General features: G+C 35.1%; 4 protein-coding genes across 5 annotated transcripts in view; 2 read left to right on the forward strand and 2 right to left on the reverse strand.

The window, feature by feature from the left end:
- Nucleotides 1-6,176, forward strand: part of LOC119633363 (PIH1 domain-containing protein 1) — a 21,533-nt gene extending 15,357 nt beyond the window's left edge. Inside the window, exons 3-5 of one of the 2 annotated variants that reach the window (XM_038026885.1) lie at nt 4,778-5,439; nt 5,515-5,658; nt 5,737-6,176. In XM_038026885.1, coding sequence (XP_037882813.1) covers nt 4,778-5,439; nt 5,515-5,658; nt 5,737-5,778 — 848 coding nt within the window. In that variant the 3' untranslated portion in view covers nt 5,779-6,176. Of the gene's footprint in view, nt 1-854; nt 2,150-2,209; nt 2,404-4,777; nt 5,440-5,514; nt 5,659-5,736 lie in introns of those variants that run through there. The other variant, XR_005246870.1, reaches the window with a different exon arrangement.
- Nucleotides 6,177-7,732: 1,556 nt separating this feature from the next.
- On the reverse strand, nt 7,733-8,898 carry LOC119633427 (protein D1-like). The gene has a single exon (XM_038026979.1). It carries the CDS (start codon nt 8,740-8,742, stop codon nt 7,843-7,845), a length of 900 nt encoding a protein of 299 aa, XP_037882907.1. The 5' UTR covers nt 8,743-8,898; the 3' UTR covers nt 7,733-7,842.
- A 2,761-nt stretch (nt 8,899-11,659) lies between these two features.
- On the forward strand, nt 11,660-13,299 carry LOC119633492 (magnesium transporter NIPA2). Its single transcript, XM_038027075.1, has 3 exons — nt 11,660-11,817; nt 11,922-12,238; nt 12,307-13,299. Exons 2-3 carry the CDS (start codon nt 11,956-11,958, stop codon nt 13,161-13,163), a joined length of 1,140 nt encoding a protein of 379 aa, XP_037883003.1. The 5' UTR covers nt 11,660-11,817; nt 11,922-11,955; the 3' UTR covers nt 13,164-13,299.
- Nucleotides 13,300-13,397: 98 nt separating this feature from the next.
- Nucleotides 13,398-15,504, reverse strand: LOC119632990 (coiled-coil domain-containing protein 97). The gene has a single exon (XM_038026168.1). The coding sequence runs from the start codon at nt 15,502-15,504 to the stop codon at nt 14,317-14,319; it is 1,188 nt and encodes a 395-aa protein (XP_037882096.1). The 3' UTR covers nt 13,398-14,316.
- Between the last annotated feature and the right edge of the window lie 1,269 nt (nt 15,505-16,773).

The following is a 16,773-nucleotide window of genomic DNA, read 5'->3' on the forward strand; positions in this document are numbered from 1 at the left end:
TCTTTCTGCAGTCAGGACATGACCATCGTAAACCTTTAGAAGGGTTAAGGACTGCATCAGCAGCACGGCCGATAATACCAGCACACTTTACTTGCCCAAAACGATCACACAGCCAAATAGAAATGAATTGTTCAGATTCAGGGCCTTTTTTCGCACGACATGGTGTAAATAAGCAATCCATGCCCATTGAAAACAACAAAAGTAGCTTATGAAGGAAAAAAAGAAAGAAAAAAAAATACTAAAAAATTCCACGTCACAAATTTTCAGCAAATTAAAGAGAATTTCTAACTTCCCTGCCCACTGTAAATATAGAGCGAAAGCTAAAGAAACTGTAAACAAAGATTAACAGGCAAAAAGAGAGACTCAATTGTTGATTACACTAAATCAAAATGATTTTTTCACATAAATGGTTATTAAATTCATATACGTTAAACTTACACTTTATTCTTTTAGAGAATTTTTAAAATTAAACACGAATAAAGCAAAAAAGCTAAGAAATACACTAAAAAAATTGGAATATTTCTTGCACAGAATAAAAACGCGACTATAACACGCACGCAGAGTTGTCAAACTTTAAAAATAACATGTCGAAAACAAAACAATTACATATTTGAAAATCATTGTTATTCAGATCATTACCTTGCCGAAGATTTAAAAAAAGAAGAGCAGAAAAACGGCCAGTAAAAAGAAAAAAATAAGAAAAAACATTTCCTGCAAGATATGATCCGACTTGAATAAAATTTTCAATTTTCATCATGTTCGCATAAATATTCTCATGTGTTGTAAACTATTTATTTCCATGTACTGCTCATATGTTGTTGTCTGCTTCCATTAACCCACTACGGCACATTTAGGCCGCTCTTCAAATCATAATTTCCATATTGAAGAGCGTAAAGCATTTTTACAGCAATTGGGTTTGCCTCGCCATGAAGCTTACGAATTGGCCGTGAGTACTGAATTTGACGTTAAACATTATGAAAAAATGCTTCATGATATGTTTAAAAATGGCAAAAGAACAGAATTTATTAACGCTTATATATCGGACAATATAAAGCGTTTATCGAGCGGCAATTATGATTTAAATGGTCAGAGCAATTTTCATAATTCTGCACAAAATAATATTCCTCCCCCTCCGCCTCGTATGTTAAATTGGGAGAGTGACACCGCTATTGATGTCGATCAAATATCCGGACATGACGTAGCACCGACGACGTCAAAAAAACTTAACAAATCTGAAGGTGCGAATGGATCGGAAATGTTATCCAGATCTAAAAAACGAAAAAGAAGCTATTTCTTACGATTGGGCTTTCAAAACGAAGAAGCTCAACAGTTGGCAAAGGATGGTTATTCAAGAAAAAGAGCAAGGAAACTTGGCAAAGCATTAAATACAATTCCATTCAAAATTGCTATATTGCCCTGCGATTATCCGGAAACTTTATTGTTTACCGAACATATGGATCAAATACAAAGCGCCTTAATGACTAAATTAAGCAGCGAGCTTATTCAATCAACTCTATCAACTTTACCAATCTCCAATATTGTCTATAAGGCAGGCTTTATGTCTATCGATTGCAAGAATGATGAAGCAATGATTAAATGGTTGTTCTTAAATGTGCCTCTCATCCAATTAGGAGAGGACATAGAGTTAATGGCTATAGAAGAACGAACGATGCCAGATCCCTTTATTTGCGTAGGAAAATTTAAAAATGCTTCAAATCTAGACGCAAAAGAGATACTACGCATCGTCCAAGCAACAAATAATGGTCTTATCGTAAAGGCTTGGAGAACTCTCAAAACGGTAATGACTGCTACTGCCACAAAGCTCGTTTTAGCAGTAGATCCCAAATCTGCAGAGATATTACAAGAAAAAAAGAATTTCGTTATGTACAAAGGTCAACGGGTCCACTTAAAGCATCAGAAAATGTTAAAGCCTTACTTGAGATCTGACCCTACTAGGGCACAAAAAAATTCCTGGAACAAAATTAAAAAATTACGCCGAAACGCGGCCACCCAAAAATTACAAAGACCATAAACTAAGACATCGAAAAAACCGGTTTGCTAAAATTTCAAGCACTTTCCGCTTTTCGAACCTCGTTAAGTTAAATATCAAAATTAAATAAATGAAAAAAACGCTTGGAAGAGAAGAACTGTAAGTTTTAATCACTTCACTATTAAATGTCTACATATTAAATAATTAAACAAATTCCAGAATTTGCATCCACCAGCTTTTGTTGTATGAAATGCATTAGCTCTTCAATTAATTCATCATAAGTATCAACTGAAACCAATTATTTGAAACCGGAGTTAGTGCTACACACTGAATGAAATTGTGCCCGGTTTTCCTCTGTATTATACTACTTTATGCAGCGAACAAAATTTTCTTTATTAAAAATTTTGGTAGTAATTTAAGTCGTATTGAAAAGAAATTAAAATATAGTGGAAAAAGGAATACGAAGAATATTGAAAACTCTTTATATCTTGCATTTTATATATATATCCATATCATCTTATCATATGTATAAATAAATTCATTTTCATATTGTAACTTGCTAAGGCAAATATTAAAAAAGACGTTCACGGCAATATAATCAACCCTATATACTGAATAAAATGTGAATATTTAGCAAAAAAAAAAAAAAACACTAAAATCGAAAAGTTATTCTTTCAATATATTCTTCTAAAATGATCGTCCGCATGTAAAAACCTCACACGGTTTGTGGTTAAAAATTTATTGAAAGAAATAGTCTAATAAACTTTACATCGTCGACTAATTTCATTGCTGCTTGAACTATGCTTTAGGAGGAAGCGAACAAAAGTAGACATTACTCTGGATTTTAATAATAAGAGAAGACAATCTGCTAAAGTGAGCTAAAATGTCGAGTACACCGAAGCGAGCGACTGTTGCCGGTCCAGCTGGTCGACCTTAAAGTAAACGCTAGTGGGAGAGGACCTGCGAAAGTGAGCTAAACTGTCGAACTGCTAAGAAATCTAAACCAAAACAAGCTCGATGTTGAAGCAGAGCGCGCGGCTTTCGCAAGTTCAGCTAACCGTGCCTGATTTTATGCCCAAAACATTTAAATTACAAAGCTCATTGAACTTTAATTTCTGTTTGAGAGAGATCACAATCAACATCTAGAAAGCAAATAGTTGTTCTCGTGAAAGAAAGCATTTGTCTCTGATACGATACGACATCCGCGGGCTCTAATGTAATATCCTTAAGACCATCCAGAGAATTAGAATTGCTGGCGTGATAAGTGATCGCCGGATTCGAGATAAAGTCCGGAGCTAAAAGCATCGATCTGATCCTATGCGGTAGAAGCTTGTATCCAATTGGGAGAAAAATCTTTAGCGAGGTCGGTAAGAATTATTTTGATCTTGCGTATTGACGTTACTCTTGAAACTCCTCCCACCTCCTACATCACGCTAACTGAGAAGAGGCGCTTACGACACTCGAGAAGACAACACAATAATAACAAGATCGTAGTAATAATGATTATTAATTACAGTAAAACAAGTAAAAGCACTTTAATGGACCACAGCCTACCATTAGATACGCCGCACGCGTATACATATCTACGGATATCTATGCAATGGCTTTTTACTTTTTTGTTCACGAATACTAAGAAACCAAGAAAGTACGTCCATCTTTGGCGAAAAAGATTTTTCAATCAGATAGCGCAGCAGTTCGCACATTCGTTATCGTGAAGGAGCAAGTTCAAAGACATATTTCTTGTTTTATTTGTCGGTGTGGTCCCTTTTGCGCCTACATTTGCAGACATATAGTGGTTTTAATGCCGTACATCTTGTGGTACGTGGTATATTAAGTTTTCGCAGGCAGAAGAACTTGAGATGAACGCATCTTTTACTATGCCAATCGATTCAGATTCATTTTCTGGTCCATATCAAATTTGTCTGTCCGTCTGATGTCTGTCCATGTATTCTCATATTTAACCTAAAGTTCGCAATTTTCGAGATATATTATTGAAATTTGGTACACTAGCGTGTTTCGATCCAAGGAAAAACCATTCCGCATACGCTTACTTTCACGAGTCCTTCTAAGAAAAAATGTTGTTATTCTTACAGTTTCTCAATAGAAATCGCTTAGTAATAGGATTTCGGTATCCTAAATTGATGTGAAACTTTGAATCAGATGAAGCGATTTTTTGAAGTCCCTTGTCATATAATCGTCCCTACGGAAACTGAATCTTTCTAAAAAGGCCTACATTTCAATACTTGTTGATGAAAATTCGTTTATAACAATAAGCTGACGTAATGATTAATAGTACCGAAGTTGGAACACGTAGGTCCTTTTTTTGCATCCCAAACCATATAAAAGTTTTAACGAAGAAAAAAAGAATGGTTTATGTGCGAAAAAGTTTTAATTTTTAATATTTTGTGATGAGAACTTGTCCTCAGTAAATCAACCATAGCGAATTTGGACCGCATGGATCTATTCTTTTATGGGGACTCCCATGAAAACACATCCTTTCCACAGCGACAAAGCCTGACGAAGGCAACTGGAAAATAATATAATCTTTAACAAGTAAATTAAGTTTGCTAAATTTAGACCTTACAGTATCTTCCTTTTGTACAAAAGCGTCCTTATTGTCGCTTTTTTTTGCGAAATCTCATGCAAAGTAATTTTCGTCGCATTTTCGTCTTACTTATTTGGTGTCGCATGCCGAAAACCTAATATAAGAATTTATCGGCACTAAGAACGAAAATTAAAATAATTCCTATTTAATTTATATAATTTACCTCTTTATTCCCTCTCTAGGCTTTTGCATTAAAACTTTCAAAATTAACACGAATGAAAAGTATTTCATTAACGTTTGTCAGACTGAGGAGATACCAGCTCCCGAAGATGTAACTGAAGATCAGTTGACGGCCATTCTAAATTCTGATGAGCCGAGTTCATTTCGTATACCAATGAGTATTTCGGAGCCACGCATAACCAAAGATAAATCTGACAAGCCAGCGGACGCTATCGATATAGCAGTCAATCCGAAATTTTTTTCCAAAATTGAGAAATCGTTACTGTTTCGCGATTTCTTTTTAGCTTTGATTGCAGAAGCCTTGAACGACAAATACAATGTGCAAATAAAGGTTGACAAAGCAATAATATTAAATAATCGTAAATTCATCGGAACATTAGTAACGCATCGTGTGCGCAATAACGACATTAAAACGGTATTGAGTTCATACCAAAATCCTAGCGATGGGGACGTAAAGAACTTAAAAGATCTACAAGCTTCTAGTGCCGGCCATAAGACGTTGATTGAAGAAATCGACTCTAAGGAATTTAATGCTTTAAAAAAAAAATCTGAAGAACTTAAGCAACAAAATTCGACATCAATTACGCCCGAGTATAAACTACGTGCTCGTCTCCGCGACAACCAAATCGAAGAAGTACAAACCGAATTTTATTTACCTAAATGTGTAAGATTATAATCATATCTAATGTTAATGTTGTACGCACAAAATTACTAACCCTTAATATATGAAATTTTTAAGCTTTCTTCAGGAGAAATCACTTTGGATATTGGCGAAGATCGCATATTGCTTGAATCTATGCAGCGCGGTTATCTTTTCGACAAATTTGTTAATTATCAGTTAAATCAAGATCGCGCCCGCGCCATATTCGACAAAACTAATAAGGTATTTAAGCGGAGGTATAAATGAAACGAAGTCGATATATTGATTGTTTTTGTTTTTCTTGGTTTTCTTTTACCACAGATGCTGCAGTTACGTATTCCAGTTACCTCCAATAAAGCGTAGAGATTCCAATTTAAAGGTTCTTGTGTAAATTGCTTTAAAAAACTGAAATAAAATGTTTCACGAAAAATTAAACTTAACCCTAAAATAGGATCAGGTTAGTGTTGAATCCATAAATGGTGTGCGACCGACTTTGTAAGCCATCCGCAATTAGCAATGAAATTCAGTCCAGTGTGTATTAGAATAGATGAAAAAAATTGGAAATAACTTGGAATTAAAATTTCAATAAGCCTATCGAGACCACTTTTACCCCGAGCACGCAGTTGCTTCCCGCGAATACTTGGATATCAGTTTTTCAAAAAATGTTCAGTTTTTTTCGAGGTTGTTTTAATTTTTTCCACATAGCGGGTGTGGAAGATAACAGGTCGTCGCCATTTTCTAACCACATATTCCTTATCGATGAAGGAATGTTTGCGCCGAATTTGAGTTTCCTACCTTTATTTTTGCGACTTTGACAACTCAGAAAACTTACCCATCAAATTAACGTGTTTTAGTAAAAATAGGTAGCAGGTACACCGCATCAAGAAATAACAAAGTGGACGGGGAAAAAAGTAGATATACGCATTTGCTGCATTAGATCATTCAAAACGAATACATCAGAAAGTATCCACTTCCATAGGCAGAATTTTTGATTTTAAAGACACGGGCCAGTCGATTTCATAGCTGCTATAAATTTAGCGTTAGGCAAAGGGACATTAATTCCTTTACATTCGATTGGAGCAAATTGCCGCCTTCAGGCGAATTCGGACAAATCAATAGCTTAAAAGCGCTTCCAAATGTAAGAGACATTTAAATATATCAAAAAACATAATAAAATAAAAGCAAAAGCATCGAAATTTCTTAATAGAAAGTTTGCGGATTATATAAGAGAAAGAAAATGAACTTTTTTAGCTTTAAAATCGGATGGCATGCCATTTATAAACTATTGTGGAAATTCAATCAGGTTTAGCTTCTCAAATTTAATAAACTAAGCGCAGAAGTTTGCAAACGTTGCTTTCACAATAAGGAAGTGCTCTAGGTAAACAAGAACGTGGTTGAGTTCCTCAAAACTCCATATCTCTTTCCAATTTTTCGTAATGCTTACGATGCCGTCATCTTCCAAATCCTTTGGACTGTAACTTTTGAGTCTTACTTGGAAACAATTCCGTACGCTTTTTCGTAACACTAATCGGACTGATTAAGATTAAGCGTAAGCTGCTTACATTCTTTCATGCGCATTTTTGATTTTTGATTGAAATTTGGTGTTTTGTAGGAACAGCTGGTGGTTAAAGACAGATTGATACATGCAGAATTGTTGCCGGGTCCTTTTTTATTTTTTTCTTTAATTATAAAACAATCTTTTATTTGGGAGGGAAGACGTTAAGATTCCACAATAGAACTAGAGACAAATCTTCATGAGAGTCAGTGAAGAGTGCCTGCCTTGTCATTCTCTTATTATATGACACGAGGCAAAATATAACCCATTATTAATATAAGATATTAAATAAAATATTAATTGGATCAGAAATCCAATTTTCCTAACATGGTTGCAAAACCATATTACGGATGGTTAATGGTCATTTTTCCATTTTATCCTACTATGGATGGCTTCAATTTTCAACTTTAAAATATTCTTCTTCACGCGAATTTATCGATTCTGAGGCAGATTTGCTTGCTTTGTGAAATTGAATTTGAAAGGATGACTTGGAGTGGCGACAACAGGAGTCTTTTCCAAAGAAAGCATTGTTTTTCGAAAGACGCCAAGATCTCGACGTGGGTTTTAGCAAAACTGGTAAACAATTTTTCATGCGATTTAAGACTTAAGTAAAAATCTGCAATTTCAAAGATGATATAATTCTTAGTACAACGACCTGCAAAAGAACGGGTTCAAGAACTTTACGCTGGTTTTTTTGTAGACACTTAAATCAAAACAAGATATATTTTTTGTTGTGAAAATATCCGAAATGCATTTGAGTTTATTTTATTAAATGAAATGGTATTTTAGAAAATTAAATGGAAATGGAATTGTTTGAAAATTAGATAACTCGAAATTTATGTGGGTTCATATGACCGTGGTATTCTTTACTTCTATGGTGCAGCTGCTTTCTGTTCTTCTTTTGGAGCCTCTGGTTTGGCTTCTTTAGGAGCTTCTGCTTTAGTTTCTTTTGGTTTCTCCGCTGCTTTAGCTCCTTTTGCTTTAGGATCCTGCGGTGGATCGGGTTTTACACCCAATTTCTCATATAATTTAGGCACGTAATCGTCGTATTCGGCTTGGAAGAAATTGCCAGCCACAGGAGTGCCCAGTTCATATTTTTTAGCGAATTCAGCAATTTTAAACCCGCCACGGCCATCGGCGCTGTTATTTTTTAAACGAGTCTCATCAAATTCTCTTTTACATTTCTGCCTATATACCAAGAAAACGTAACGGTGTAAGCCGGTGTCTTTTGGGGGGCCAGACCCAATATATGCCGATAATACATCACCGTTCTGAAGTTTACAACCTGGCACATTAACAACTAACCAATGATGCCATTCACGGAACTTGGGATCCTCGCGACTTGGAGCATCTGGATCAGTCATGCAAATTGTGTAAAAGGAGTCAGCCTCAGCATTCCAGCTAAGTTCTGGTTGCTCTTTTACCTGAGTAGGGGTCAACACATTACCTTCTTTAGCCTGCACGTCACCATAGCAAACATTCAGCAATTCACCGGGCGCTTTTTCAATGACATCCGGGACAATTGCATTCGTTTCGAAGCTAGCCATTTTAGCGAAATTACGCTTATGTATTATAAGCGGTGTGAAGCAATGCGATGAAGATGGCGAAATAAAATCTGAACGGCTTGTATGAAAATTTTCAACAGCTGACAGTGAGAAAGTTCTAGACAGTTTCGATAAAGTTAACCGCCCTGACTGCGCAGTTGATAAAGTCAAATAATTTAAAACAGCAGGTGACGATTTTCGAATCAAGCGAGCACAAGTAGAAAACATTATGATTGAAATTATGTGCAAATAACGTGTTAAAAAATTTGCCGGGTAATTTTGTTAATCGGTTGATAATGATTATAGTTACCCAATATAATACAATCAATAATTACAGAATTCAAAGATAAGCAGAGAAGTCAACTGATTTTGATATTTTGGTTGTTATCAACTTGGCAGCACTCTTAAGAATAAAATCATTGCCAATAGCAAATTAAACCGATATTTTATGTTCATCAGCTGCTTGTTTTTACTCTTATTGTTTCCGCTGAACGCATTCCGAAAATGTAGAAAACCACTTCATTTAACTTTTTATCGTTTCATAATTTCCTAAAATAGCGCAACGTAAAACAATATAAGTTATAACGAAATTGGTTGCAAAGTTGAAAATTAGAAAATCTATATAAAACCTAAAAACTTTGCAATTTTCCTTTATAAACCGATAGAATGATTAAGTATGGTTTGTTGCTTTAAAATTGTTTATTCGCCCGGATATTATACCTACGGCTTTTCTTCTACGAGTCAGCAAATCAACCGAGTTGGGTAAAAAGGGTTCAATATGTAATAGAGTTGACGGCCAGCCTGATTGTGAATTTATATGTATACGTATAGGTTTGCGTGTATGGCGTTCGCCATGTAACTACAATCATTTTAGCGGAAGTGATCTTCCTACCTTCCTTATGAGATATTTGCTTACAGATCGCAAAATAAAGACTTTTGCAACATTGTAATTTTTTCCTTTAAAGAAAGTCCTGGAGTAGTAACTGTCAGGACTAAATTTCCAAAATCGTTATGGTCACTGCGGTTTTCATCCATTTTCTACGTTTATATAGTATTCATCTCATTCTGTTGCTGCTCGCACTATCGGTTTCCTTTAATGTTGAAGAACCAATTCCCTAATAAAGTTTATGGTTTTATATAATTATTATAACGAAATACATGCATTCATCAATTTATCTAGAGTAGGATAAAGTTGGTAGGGTAAGTCGTATTTCGTTTCGAGCAAATTATTGAATACCTGGGTAACCTCCATAACCCTAGCAACAAGATACCTACTTCGGAGAAATTTTCAGACCTTACACAATGATATCAACGGACAGGCAAAGAGGTACACTTAAATAGATGATGGCTGAAATTCAGCGTGTTTTCAATAGCAGTCAAAATATATTATGCGAAACTGAGCTATATATAAATATATTATGCGAAAGTCAAAATTCTCAAAAGTTTGCTTTAGCCAGTAATTCATCAGGATTCCCAGCTAACGCACAACAAAAGGAACGAAAACGGGATCGTGACCGGTCTTTAACAAATTTATTAAAAGATGACGTATCACCCAAACTATCACGAATCGATCCATTTAAGTTGAATTATACTGTCCGTTGCCAACCATGGGGTTACAATTTTCGAGATATTTTGATGAAATGCGGTACATAGACAAGCTTTGCCCCAAAAAAATAGGCTGTTGAAAATGCTTCGGACCCAATTATTGTTTCGAACACTTCCAATACAAGAGCTTACCTTGAAAAGTCGTCACATGAGTAACTTCATAAGGCAAAGCGGTGTAGGACATCTAATACTTAGCCTGTCCCACTGTAGCGGTTTTACTTGTTAAAAATAATGTTTTTCAAGTATTCAAATATGGTCTTAACAACCTGAAATATTAATTATTCATATTAATTATTATTCCGTTAACTTCTCTCTCATTCCAAACATTTTTTCAAAATTACACCTCTTTCAGTTTGTTGCATATACGTTATCCCTTAAAATTTTCTAAAATGTTTGAATCCATAACTAAAGAAGAGAAAAAGGAACCACTAGCCTTTTGCTGATTATTAATGGATATAATCATGAAACGATTGGCCGCATTTGTTTTTTAAATTGATGGTAACCTGAAAAAAACTGAGACGAAGTTCGTTTCTCCAGACTAAGTTTTGACATCACCTCGATTCACAGTCATCTGAGAATAATTTAAATGAGTGGGCCTGAAATCCACCTCGATTCACAGTCATCTGAGAGAAGAGACGTACAAAAGTGACTAAATTAACTACCACTTTTAGTTTGATACAGATGTTTGTAAAGGCAAGAACAAAAATTATGGTCAGCTTGATGCCAATCTCTTAACGATATTTGATAGCTGATGCATTATATTAAATTATAAGATTTCATTCGATAAATGTAGTGTCTATGCTTTGTTTGTGTATTGTTTTGTTGGAAAGAACTAAAGGAAAAATTAGACCATCAAACTTGAAACTTTAAAATTTTCGAACTATAATTTACGAATAACGGCAAAATTGCCAAAGTTTTACGAACTTTAATCTGATTTTGCTCGGGCCGATTTTATTGACTATTAAACTTAATTTAATAAGTTTACCAAGTTTAATAAAGGTCTGTTCTACTAGGCAAATTTTTAAGTGTCGTAAAATAATTTTATTGACAAACGTCAATAAGTAAGCAGAAATTATTTTTGCTATTTACGTTAATTATAAAAAAATATAAGCTTTATTTAGCATGACTCATATACGGTGCGGCTTAAAAAGTAGGTCTATGTTATCCTCATTCCCTTTGGTAAATTTACTATACAATTTTTGTACGAACCCTTATATGGGTTGGTATATAAAAAATAGACCTGCGTGGTTCAAATTTGGTAAGGTTAATCTTTAAGTCAAATTATTCTTATGCACGAATTTTTATTACGAAGTATTGATAGCAATCAAATGAATTTGTGTATACCGTGGAAGGTTGGGGCTTAACAGAAAAGAAAGTTCCCAGCTCGGTGAAAGCCTTGCGACCCTGCTTCTTTTCTTATTAGATATTCAGGAATTATTGTTACCTGAGGAATTATCAATTTCATTTGAACGACCTGACATTTAACTGATTAATGCTTTAACAGCCCTGTATTACTTTAGTGAATAGCAAACCAAACAGCTGCACTTACTAACAAAGTAATTTAATGCATTGCGTTTATTTGCAATACTCTTTCGCGTAACAAGTAGTAGATATCCGCAAATATAAACAAGAGATAAGACATTAGTTTTTAAAGTAAATGCTCAGTATTAAAACAAACAGCTTAACGGTACACTTAAGGTAAGTCTGATTCATAAGGCAATGGCAGAACCATATATTATAAATATATGTAAAGGCGATGGCTTTTTTTAGATATGGTGTAATCAATTATTTGTCTTTATCAGTTTACAGAAGTAGAGTTGAAACTCGTTAAAACAAATGACAAGTGAAACCTCTCAAGTTGGGGTCATTAGTAGTAATACAACTACGTCGTCGACCGTTGACGTTGACGTTCCTCCCCCCTCACTGTCAGAACTTTATACTCAAACTGATTTCTACATAGGTGTTGGGCTTGCTATTTGCTCATGCTTTTTTATTGGTTCCAGTTTTATAATAAAAAAGAAAGCTCTTTTGCGCTTAAGTCGTCATGGAGAAGTTAGAGCATCCGCTGGTGGTTTTGGTTACCTTAAAGAATGGATATGGTGGGCAGGATTGTTAACAAGTATGTAATTAACTGTTACTACGAAAATTCAATTCACTTTAATGCATTCTTTTACATTATTCTTTTAGTGAGTCTTGGTGAAGCAGCAAATTTTACGGCTTATGCTTTTGCTCCTGCTTCATTAGTCACACCGCTGGGAGCAATAAGTGTTATTATATCGGCAGTAATGGCTTCCAAATTTCTAAATGAGAAACTTAATTTGTTGGGCAAATTAGGCTGTGTACTCTGCATACTTGGCTCTACCATAATTGTCATACATTCACCCAAAGAAAAAGAAATAGAGGATTTAACAATTTTATTTGAAAAACTGCAAGATCCTGGTTTCATATTTTATGTGATATGTATATTTGGTTCAACACTTTTTGTGGCTTGTTTCGTGGCCCCAAGACACGGCAACAACATTGTTGTAGTTTATATTTATTTATGCTCAGGCATTGGCTCATTGACTGTTATGTCTTGTAAAGCTTTGGGCTTAGCAATTCGTGATACATTATCGGGAAAATCCAATGATTTCGCCACTTGGATGCCGTGGTTCCTAATCGCCGTAACAATCACATTCATTGCCATTCAAATGAATTATCTCAACAAAGCATTAGACGTATTCAACACAGGCATCGTTACTCCCATTTATTATGTAATGTTTACCACTTTGGTAATAGCAGCATCAGCAATTCTGTTTAAGGAATTCGTCCATATGCGTTTAGATGATATACTGGGTGACGTATGCGGATTTCTAGTAGTTATATGTGCTGTATTTATGTTAAATGCTTTTAAAGACCTAGACATCACACTTAACGACGTGCGTAGCATAATGCGTCCAAAAATGCAGAAAATCAATCAATACGATGAAGAAATTTTAGTTACTCAAAATTTAAAAGAAGCACGATACTCGTATGGATCGAGTGATATGTATCGCAAGGCTTGACAAAAGCAGCGTTATCAGGTTTAGTTTTCTTTCAAAACTTAATAGGAGTCTCTTTTTTTGGCTATTATATAAGTTTAGAGATTTTGTACATATACTCCAAAATTGAATGACATTTTTTATTACACATACTTCAAGCAATCACTCAATGTAAATGTAGTTCTAAGCTAAACCTTATATATCTATTGAAAAATAAAAAATAATTTCTTCAATTGCAGTTATACTTTATTTTTTACTTTGCAAAGTTCTCTTAAATTTAAACCTGCTGAAGTTTTGTCGTGTTTGTGCCCTTTATCCGTAGCGCATTGAAGGTATAAATGCCGGATGATGGTTAAAAAACTGCTTGACGGTTGAAATCGCTTGAAATAACTCGCTAACTTGAAATTTACCCTAAAACATCGAAATCTCGAGTTAAGTTTCTCTTTAATTTAACTTGAAATAAGCTCAATCCTCAACATCCTATCGTATTTCTCTCTTTGATAAGGTAAAATTTTTCATTTTCTTGTCATCGTTTTCAATGCCTTCCATCATTGCGCTTGCCTTGCAGGATTAGGTTTTCACGCACTTTCTTGTAATGTGTGGTGTTAAGAAATTTGTTTTTCTTCTCTATATAGCTGATCAAGTAATGCTTCCAAAAAATTGTATTCAAGATTCATTGGAAAGTTTTGTGAATAATAATAATATTGAAGCTGCATAGCTTCTTAAGTAATAATTAGATGTTTAAGGGCAATCATTCACAAAATTACATTTTGATTATAAGGTGTTTAAATTTCCCCGGGGATTGTTGGATGAATTGACAAAAACTATATTAACACAAATCGGCCGATTTCGCCTATCGTGAATATTTTTACTTTCGTTGAATTCCGTTTTTCTAAACTTCCTTGAATCACTCCACAAGGACCGCACATTCCTCAGCTTCGTTTGCATAAGTAAACTTTTCAATATTTTATTAATGAAAATACTTTTCGAATATATTATGTATGTTACTTTTTGTACTGTAGTGCTGCGGTGTATTATTTTTGTTGCAATTACAGATGCAATAGACGTCTTGGCAAATACTCATATTTGTAGATTTGAAGATGTACGAAATTAAACCATACCAATACTCATAAGATCTAAACCGATTAATCTTCAGACGATTGTTATTTCGTGAGTCCTATTGCTTTTGCAGACTATGATGTTTACTTAAGTGGTTCATATAAATATCCAATTCGTCCTCCGATTCTCTTGCATTATCTTCATTTATATCGAACATTTCATTGTCCGTTGTCTGTGCTTCGACATCATCAACATTATTATCGTCATCGCTTTCAGCAAAATATTTATCTTCTTTATCTTGATTAATTTGCTGCAAGTCATCAAAATTTGTATTGTCGTCCACTGTACTGTAATCGAAATCTTCATCCTGTTCTGTTAGAAATCGTTCATGCATCAAACTAATAAATTCCTGCTTTAAAAGTTCTCTTTCACCAGCAGTTATAAGATTATTTAACGACTTTCCATTATTTGTAAAGGGCGGATCTGTTTTTTTCTTCATATTTGGTAGACGAGTAGAAGAACAAGCAATACTTTCATTATCAAAATTTCCCCATTGTTGACGATAGCTAGCAGGAACGGAGAGATCTTCTCTATCACATTGGTTCTGGCAAACTTGAAAGTTATCCAATTGATCCCCGTCGGTGTTGTCGTCGATTTTGAAATCTTCTTGCGTTTCGGTTTCGTTCTCCAACTGTTCCTTAGCTTTTTCTAATACTTCGCTTAATTCTTTACATTCCATAGTGTGTATTAATATACCGGAAAAGCTTGTATTGCGTACATCATAACTATCACGTTCTTTTATCTCCGCCAAACTCAGGTACTGACCCACCAATTCTTGATATAACTCTGGAGCTCTTTTCATCATTTCCTGCTCGCTAAAATACTCTCCTTCTTTTATAAGTTTTTGTAAGGCAGCATATCGACGGTTCTTGATATCTTGTTCACGCGTTTTTAATTTTGTTTGATAATCTCGGACAATGTGATGTAATTCTTGGTCACTTTGAGCTACAGCGAGGCGAGCAAAATTCTGCAGATGTTTTTCTTGTAAGTACGTACCGAACCGAAGTAGGAAAGTTTGTGGATTTCGTTCATAGATATCTTGAGCCAATTTCACTTTTTCATTTAGCAAAAGTTCAGGTTCATTTCGTTGCTGTGATTTAAATACGATTTTAGAATTTGTACTTAAGTATTCAAAAATTTCAATTATTTCGTTGGGTATGTTTGATGATCTCCTTGGATTTTGATAGATTTCGTACGAAGCGTTTTGGTCATTTTCATCATCGACTTTTGTAATTGAAGGTGACATTGTATTGTCTTTAACAGGGTTTAATTTGGGCCTTCCAGTAGATTTAGTTTTAGTTTTTTTATACTTTTTCGTCAGCTGTTTCTTATGTTCTACTGTTATACAGTCTTCTTCTTCTCCTCTTATTCAGCAAATCAACTACGGAAAAATCGTTGAATATCGTACCCAGAGAAAATGAAAACAAAATGTATCAGACTAGAGTAAGGATCTGATTTCTAATATGTAGTGATGAGTTTTACCTGAGGAAAATGATTGTAAGACAGATTTACTGTCTGACACTATAAGGTATTTCTTTTGAGACTGAGAATTCACTAAGCGGATGGCTTCTAAGAGCGCAAGACATTCACCCGAAAATATAGTGCTACATGCGTGATTTGGGAAGCAGGCTTCTGGGGTGGGTTAAAATCTGTGTTGGCCAAGTTCGAGTAGCTGTGTTGTACGTCTTCTTAAGTAACTGTCGATGTTCTCGCTGGTAAGAACCCAATTACCGGTCGAAAATATTAAGAACCAAATGGAATTTTGATTAAGCTATGTACATCAGTTCTTCGAATTTTGAAATTATTAATTTTGGCAGAAGAAGTTTTCAGTCACGAATCAAGCTTGACCAACTAGTTGTGTTTTATAAAATAGTTGTTAATAGAGTTAGACTAACCTAGAATTCAGATGAAGGATAAAGATAAGCGAAAGTGGAAGGCCTCGAACTCGGAAGTAAGTTCTACCTAAAGTAATTCAAATCGAACGAGCCTCAATCGATTGAACAAATCGAAGCCAACGGGCGACACGAGATTATGCGCGTATGTGTAGTACGCGCAAAAATTAGGGTTGCAGAATGCTGTGAATAGAATGACCACACAAACCTTAAGTTACGAGGAAAGATTCGTTAACACAGAGATTGAACACATTCTAGAACACGATTCAGCCAGTGAAGATTTTATGGGTTTTTCCGATTCAGAAAACATACAGACTGAGCAACAGACTGAGGAACGGACGGACGTACAAACTGAGGGACAAAGAGATGCACAACCATTTTCCCAAAAGAGGTACAATTTTAGAAACAAAAGGCGGATAACCGAGAAGGGGCCGTCAACATCGGCGGCGGCAGAACAAAGAAGGAAGAATCGACGCATTGAACCCGTCGTAAACCCAGAAAGGAAGGAAGCGGAAAAAGGCGAAAGACTGGTACCGGATATTGAGGCGCTGGAAATTGACTTCTCGCGACAAGATCGTGCAACTGCATTTCGATGAAGTGTTCACCGACCTTACATCAGCGTA

This window comes from Glossina fuscipes, unplaced genomic scaffold (assembly GCF_014805625.2).
Source record: "Glossina fuscipes isolate IAEA_lab_2018 unplaced genomic scaffold, Yale_Gfus_2 2, whole genome shotgun sequence".
Lineage (NCBI taxonomy): Eukaryota > Metazoa > Arthropoda > Insecta > Diptera > Glossinidae > Glossina > Glossina fuscipes.

Coding starts and splice junctions, on each gene's coding strand:
- LOC119632990 (XM_038026168.1), bottom strand. CDS start 15,504: ATGTCACCTTCAATTACAAAAGTCGATGATGAAAATGACCAAAACGCT.
- LOC119633427 (XM_038026979.1), bottom strand. CDS start 8,742: ATGTTTTCTACTTGTGCTCGCTTGATTCGAAAATCGTCACCTGCTGTT.
- LOC119633492 (XM_038027075.1), top strand. CDS start 11,956: ATGACAAGTGAAACCTCTCAAGTTGGGGTCATTAGTAGTAATACAACT. Junction 12,239..12,306: donor GTGGGCAGGATTGTTAACAA/GTATGTAATTAA, acceptor TTATTCTTTTAG/TGAGTCTTGGTGAAGCAGCA.